This window comes from Anopheles aquasalis, chromosome 3 (assembly GCF_943734665.1).
Source record: "Anopheles aquasalis chromosome 3, idAnoAquaMG_Q_19, whole genome shotgun sequence".
Lineage (NCBI taxonomy): Eukaryota > Metazoa > Arthropoda > Insecta > Diptera > Culicidae > Anopheles > Anopheles aquasalis.
This window is the reverse complement of record NC_064878.1, coordinates 35,429,064-35,436,563: the sequence shown is the minus strand read 5'-3', so window position 1 is coordinate 35,436,563 and position 7,500 is coordinate 35,429,064. Positions and strand designations below refer to the sequence as shown.

Below are 7,500 nucleotides of genomic sequence, written 5' to 3'. Positions count from 1 at the left end.
CCGCTCTTAGCATACGCTTATGAAGAAGAGTTGTTGCTGCACAGACACCCGATCATAAACGATCATTGAGGTGTTAATCTATTTCAAACATGGCCATTCATTGTGAATTGATTACGTTTTTGGTGGGTGCATTCTGCGCGTATCGAGCCTCAAAAGGCGTTCGAAAGGCGCGTTTTCACGTCTGTATTAGCGAGCCTCAGCTCGGATGGATCATCGCGAGATATTGCGGCACATTTGAGACGATCTGTTACTACATGGCTACACAGTGACAAGGCACTGTCGGGCAGTCAAAAATGTAGAAAAGAACAAGAAAAATCTGATAACAATTTGGCTTTGGTCAATTTCGTCAGTTGATGCGTGTTGCGTCTCCCGGATGTGAGGACCCATTAGGCATCTGCACGTATTGTAACGGACGTTTGGCTGCAAGGTGCTGATGAAGCTCTTCCTTTGCCCCGTTCTGTCCCGAAAGGTTCACCGGTTTAGGTCAGGTGTTTGGGATTAGGTAAAAAGGTCCCCGAAATAAATGCATTTCCTGTGCACCACCTTCATCACCTTTTGCGTCGCTTGACGTGTTCGCTAAGCCCCGTTAGTGTTTAGGGCCCTGGAGCTCCCAAAAGCCTGGTCAAGGTTCTGGCCATCATATCGAGTGCAGCCATCCATCCTCTATCCTGCAGCCGGAGGAAGGCAGTACGATCGCAGGCGCAGGAAAAATATGTCAGCAATAAAAATAAAAGTAACGTTTACGTTCGTATAACTTATCCTAACTCTGTGCTCTTGACAGGCTCGTGACGTCGAGGGTGCAAACGCCTCATGTTCGACATTGAATTCTTTCGCGTCGTCTGTGCGCCTCTTCCGTCTTTCGGTTCATCATTTCGGCCGCTCCCGGAGCAGCGCGTAATGTTGCGTACTGCGTGGACACCGAACTTTGCTGTTGTGTCCCCATGAGACATGTTTGCGAATTGAACAAATATCAGTTCCGTGCAGCACACTCACTGGCAAAGGCAGTAAAACTGTGTGTGCATGCATAATTTATGAAGAACAAGTTGATCGTGAAGAGCGCACGGGAAGATGCATGCATGTGGCCCCTTTTCCTCCCCCCCACCGCCCCGGGGGAACAGGCAATTGCGATAGGCGCGCCGGAATGAAAAATTTCCAAATTATCTATATCCCTATTCACGGTTTTATCCCTCAATTTCCACTGTACCCTCCACCCATTTAGCGTTCGGTAAGAGGTTCGCTTTTTAGTGTTTTACGAGTGCCGAGGAAAGAGTCGAAGCCCGGCGGGGCGCGCACGGGCCTCTGGGCACTCTGAGACGTTTAACAACCTGTTTATGGTGATGGCCGTGGAATTTTCGTTGAACTTTTATGACTTCATTTGACTGGACTCTGGGCGGGCGGCCAGACTGCTCCGGTGGCTGGCGCTTCATCCATTGTTCTACTATGACGAGCGAGATAGAGCAAGATGACCGCGGTGGCAGCTACCGCGGCAGCTGTGGAAGGGGTGCGGCATTTGTTTTGTGATCTGTTGATCCGCGAACGGGCGGCGTGGGGGATCCCGGGAGAAAGGGGAAGAAGATTGTGCTGTGGTCGCCAAAACATTTCATCTTTCATCTTGTGAGGTCCCAGCCAGGGTGGGCAATCGTTCATACGAGCCACCGGCGAGCGAGTTGCTTCCGTGGGGCCTTCACTCATGGTGGGAGCAGCGATTGTTTGTAATATAAACTACGCTAACATAATACAGCCTGTTCGAACACGGTTCACTATATTCCATAACATAAACTGTGTTTTGATGCTCGGATTCGCAGCAAGCCGTGCAACGTGAGCTCGTGCTGGTGCTGGTGCTGCTGCCTGGCTTGTGACTGCGTTGTTGTTGTTGATCAGGAAAGAGCCACAGGACGCAGAAACAGTGCCGGTATACCCCACCATCCCGTGCCATCTTGTCCCGAAGAGGGGCTTCTCTTTTGCAAACGAAAGCGGAATCATCCAACGCGAGAATTTCCAAGACATCGCAAATGCTCCTAGTGTTTGTTCGCTGGGGTTGGTGCTTTGGTTTTCGGAGAAAAGCAGCCCGTTGTTATGATCCCCGTAGTCACGTACATGGCGTGCGTTTGGTTGCAACTACAAATAATGATTTTTATTTATATGAACATTTCTCGCACACAAAGCAGCCCTTTCTCTCGTTCCACGAGCCCTTCTTTAAATACCGTGTGGGGGGCAGCGTTGGAAAATATTTCGCTTGGTCTCTGATCGTTCACTATCACCCGGTAGATTTTTACGCCCGTCTGACCACGCGCGACACTATGTTGCATCGAAATCAGCATGGCACAAATGTGCGCTAACGTTTTTAGTGCTTTTCGGTGTTTTCGGTGCCAACAAACAACGCGTCGCCGCAAACAACTCTTCTTCGGGGTTTAGTGCCACGCCGGAAACGTGGCCAAATGTTGCTGTGTCCAGCTTACAGATCTGTGTTCACTGCTTGGTTATCAGTCAACCGCTCTTGTTATAACGGTGGTCAACGCTGCGCTGTCACCGATGATGGACTGATGTCGCTGCGTTGTTTGCTTTACTGCAATGTGTTGCTGCGATGGCGCGGGGTGCGCGCAGAAAATTCGTCAAAACAAAATTGAATGTTTTTGGAGCAACTTATTTTTTGCCGCACGTGAACGTGATGCAGTTTACAAGCCATCGTTGTGGACCAGTTGTAAGTCATGGCTACGGATGATAAGCTTTTGGGGGCAGATAGCCATAGAAAGGAATCCAATAGCAAGCCTTATGTGCACTATCCAGGTCGCGAGTTATGACTCCCTCACTCCTGACGTACGTGCCCATCCTGACACACGTTTGCACCACCATTCTTTACATAACAAATCATACTCCCAATGGTGCTCTAAATAGTCCTTGCTCATGACACAAAAGCAGTTCAAATCTATTCCACACGCTAATGGCAAATTAAAAGTCAATAGTTCACGCGACGGACGGACGGACGACTATCAACAACCTTGAAGTCTGTGCAAGCAGAGGATGTCACTGCCTGCAGTAGCTAATGAGCCATCTTCGGACAGTAGGTCATTGCGATGGAACAGCGTGCGAAAGTGGCCAACAGGGCGTCGCGTCACCATCAGCATGTTAGCGCGTGCTACTAGCAGTGCCACGGTGCCACGGTGAAGGCCACGCATCCTTCAAGAGTGTGGATCGTGCGACGATAGATAGATGGATGGAACGGACTACCCATCACGCACAGGACCACCCCACGAGCTAGCACTAGCTTACATCGGATCGGTTCCCGTAACGGTGTCCTCTCTAATCAATGCGGTTAATGTTATTGTTTGATTTTGTTTTATTTTCATTTTTGCTGCTTCACTTGTCCACCAGTGCAGTGCGCGCTAGGACTGTATCATTTCTGCTCTATCATCAGCAGAACTTGATAGTAGCAGCAGCAGCAGCAGGTCGCGATGGCGGACTCGTGTTTTAAAATGTTATGGAATGTTGTTGGTGCGGCCGCGGGCTCTAGAGCGTCCAGACCACCGACCTATACGGTGTGGTGCGGGTTCTGATTACACTCTGCAGAGCACTGGTACTGCGGGTAGCTCGGCTTGTCCGTAATTTGTTTTCAATAAAATTAATTACGTGTCATACCATGTGTAAACGGTACAACGGGACGATGCGCCACCGCGTGCGCGCCTATCAGCATCAGCGCCACCAGAGTTCGACATCAGTTTGCTCGTTCGTTCGCAGAGATTCAAACACTGCCGAAGTCCGGGAACAACTGCGCACACTGATAAGCAGCAGTGGTAGCAGCGGTAGCAGCGATCGCCCTGCTTTGCTTTGCCTTGATGTTTCTTGGACGCCCTTCAGGTCATCAGCATCAAAAGTGTCAGTCAGACAATTTGCCCCTGCGTGACCGGTACATTGGCACACGGACGGGCGTATCAGTAATTTATGCTTTCCGTCTAGCCACAGGCGGCGCACACACGGAACGGAACAGTGATGCCCGAATTCGGGAGCCTCTTCGGTCGGTCGCTCGCTCGTGGCCTGGGTCAAAGGTTACGGTTACCAGCCCAGACATGGCGCCGATCGATGTACGTGTGATTTTAATTGGCTCTGGCGTCAACGGACCGTCCATGAGGCGCCTCACCAACACTCTACAGTAGCGCTAACTTAATCAAGAGTGGTGCGGCACTGCAGTCGATCGTAATTAGAGTTGCTAGAACCTAGAAGCTAATCCACAATTAGTGGTCCCATCAGTGGTCAAGTCATTTTGGGGCTCATGTGTCAGTGAACCAAGATAATCGCGAGCTTATCATCGAGGGGCCCTCCTCAGCAGTTTGAAACTAATCGTTTTCCATGTTTTCTATCACTTACAGGCGGCGGGAATCGATCTAAAGGAAAACCTCGCAGCTGGCGGCGCACCTTGGCCTTATCCTTCCGTTTATCACCCGTATGATGCGGCATTTGGCTATCCCTTTAACTCGTAAGTAGTACCATCCCTTTGCTGTGGTTAAAACCTGTTGCAAAATTTCCGTTCTAGCGCAATGAAAGGCACATGTTTGCTCCCAGAGCGTGCTGTAGATGAATCATCTTTTGAATTGTGTCGCTATGGTTTTGACGGAAATGTGATTAATTAAAGTAGCCCGAGGGTAACCTCTGGAGCTAGTTTTCATTTCATCATTTCTCGCTCGCCATTCATTCGGTGTGACGCGCGGCGGCGTACGGCACTTTCGTTTGAAGTGTGTCCGCTGTGTCCGAGTGCTGCGAGCAAGAGGGGTGCTGCACTTCTAAGGAGTCACCGCCATCAGCTGATGACAAATTTACGACCTGGAAACGCGACCTGGGTTGGGTTGAAGCCGTGGTTCCGTGCCCGAGTGAGTTAATATGCTTAGCATCGGCTCGCATCGCGGGCGTAGAGCAACCAGCAAGTGACAAAGTGTACGTGCCGTGGATCGTACGGAAAGGTGTAAGTTCTTTTGATCAGTTGACACATTCACGGACACTTTTCGAGAGGACGTGTGTGTTGATCCACCGACCAACGACGAACCAGAAGTCAGAACCAATTGGACTTTGCAAATGTTTACTGCGTTGCGGAGCTCCTCGAGTCTCCCCGCGAGCCCTTGATAAATTAGTGATTGATTTTCTAACAAGCTGCCGGTGTGACGCGGGCTCCACGAGTGACCTAAAACAAATACTTTGCTTCTCAAACAAGCTGTTTATCAGTCGACACGACGACGCTGCACGACGGGGACGGCTACCGTTGCTCGTTGCCGCCGGTTTGTAGTTCACGCGATGTGCTCCTCCGTGTTCCGGTTGGTGGCCGGGGAGCGCACAGCTTGCTGAGTGATTTACCGATTTTCTTTCGGTCTGCCAAAATCTTTCTTCTCTTAAGATGGTCGATGGTAACTTGGATGGCTTGCACACTGACACCGGCCTGTGTGCGTACGTCACCGAGTAGCAGCAGTAGACTTGGGCAGATATGGAAAGCAATACCACGTTTGGAGTGCGCTAAACAGGAAATGTTCAGTCATTTCCCCGCGCTCCCGTGGCCATTCTGCTCCGCGTCTTAATTATGCAGCGAATGTTTTCATTCAATTTAGCAGCCATCCGTCCCCCGGGGCGGGCCATCGTCAAAATGCGCGACGAAAGTAAGTAGCCGTTAATGTGCAATCGGTGTGCGCACGTTTCCTTCGAAAAGTTCGGGGTGAAAATCGTGCCTTGGCTGGCGGTTGGTTTGGCTCGTTTCGACATCGGTTCACGTTCGATTATTATAGATGTTTGATTATACTTTCGTTTTGTCTCTCGAAGCCTTGCGCTGCTCGCTCCTGATGTTTTTTTAATGTTCAACGGGAAGGGCTGGGCACGTCAAACACATGTTTGTTACGTGCGAGCGAACGTGGCCATTCTCCTAACCCGGCAGCCACCGCCACGAACCACCGTCCGTCGATGCGGCTCGTATGAATTATTGATGCGTTTATTATGCCAATTTATTATTCCTATTCATGTCAATTCCAAGTAATGTTGTGTCGCTTTCGCGTTTGCATCGACACCACCAGTTGCGTGCCAGGCAGAGCGCACGCCTTTGACCATTGTTCACTTTTGTAGTCAGCGGACAGAACACACGGCCCCAAATGACGCTCGATGTGTTTCCGCTGACCCATTATGAGACCTGAGACACATTAATCCACAGAGAAAATGGAGCTCATAATTTCCGTAGTTCATAAACAAAAACTATTATAAAAAAGACCTAGATCGTTTGACACTTGAAAGCTCTTCCATCTAGTAGCCTACGATCTCGATTGTGGTTTGGTCACTGTTCGTTCCGCAAACTGCATCGCAAGTGAGTGCTACTCAATTTTTCATGAGACCTCGAAGGGCTGTCAAACGGCTCACTTCCGATAAGGGCGTGAAATGAAGACAGTGGTCCGTGGTCCGTTCGTGTCCGCTTTGTCGGCACGAACACCTAGCACACGTGGTGGCCATCGTGGTGGGGACTCTACAAGAAAAGTAAAACCGGAAATGAGCGGCGTACGGCCGGTTAACTGGTGACAGCGTCTTTCGCGCGTTTCGTCTTCCATCGGAAATGCCACAAAAGGTACGGTTTACCGAGGACAGGTTGTTGGTTGAGTTCGATGTCGTCGGCATTGTCGTCAACCGTTGCTCGTTGCCAGTTAATGAATTGATCGGCGACCCCGTTCCCAAACCCGAAAAAGTCGACTTAAACGTGCAAGGGGAATTAATCAATCTTCACTCGAAAACCACGGTCCTCGATCTAATCTAACAATCTAGCCACGATTCTACGTCACTTCTTATGGGTCCTAAAAGAGGTTACCTGTTCTCGTTAGGCGTAAAGTCTCTGGTGGTCGATCATTTGAGAAATGAAATACCTTCCCTTTTTGGTTTATATAAATAACATTTTAAAAGTTTTAAAACAATCACAACGCTTAGTCTATTTTGGTTTCAAACAAATAATACGGCGTAACATCGAGAGGTGCTATCGGATGCAGAATCGAGAAAAAAAGGAATATTTTTGCTCGCATTGAACTAGTCTTTGAATGATGTATTTCCTCATCGGTTGGTATAGGATTGACGATACACACTAATTGGCCGACCGGCATTCACTTTCTCCCCGTGGAAGGCTAACGCCGTGGCTCCAACTGACGAATCCAACAGACACCACGGCCTACTATATATTCGTCTGACACTCGCCTGTCACGCCAAGAGTGAATGGTTTATTTAGTCCGCTCCAGAGCAGAGCGAACGCGATTGCGTATATTCCATATGTATCTGCGCATCTGCCATTATTCCCTATCAAAAGTCAATTAACGACCAACTGACCGTAGGAAGTTGGTGCGAGATTTACTGTTTGGTCGTCAATTATAAAGGTCCCCTCTCCACTCCAGTCCATTTATCAGTTTCCGACAACGCGTTTTGCAAAAAGGGCGGCACACGGGCTCCTATGTTTTAGAAACTTTTACGCGGCGGTTTTTGGGAGAATTTTTCCGTGCCTAC

General features: G+C 49.5%; 1 protein-coding gene across 1 annotated transcript in view; it reads left to right on the top strand.

The window, feature by feature from the left end:
• The window catches only part of LOC126577550 (homeobox protein araucan), a 49,547-nt gene that overhangs the window by 32,995 nt on the left and 9,052 nt on the right, over nt 1-7,500 (top strand). The window contains exon 3 of the mRNA XM_050239240.1: nt 4,365-4,471. Coding sequence (XP_050095197.1) covers nt 4,365-4,471 — 107 coding nt within the window. The remainder of the gene's footprint in view (nt 1-4,364; nt 4,472-7,500) is intronic.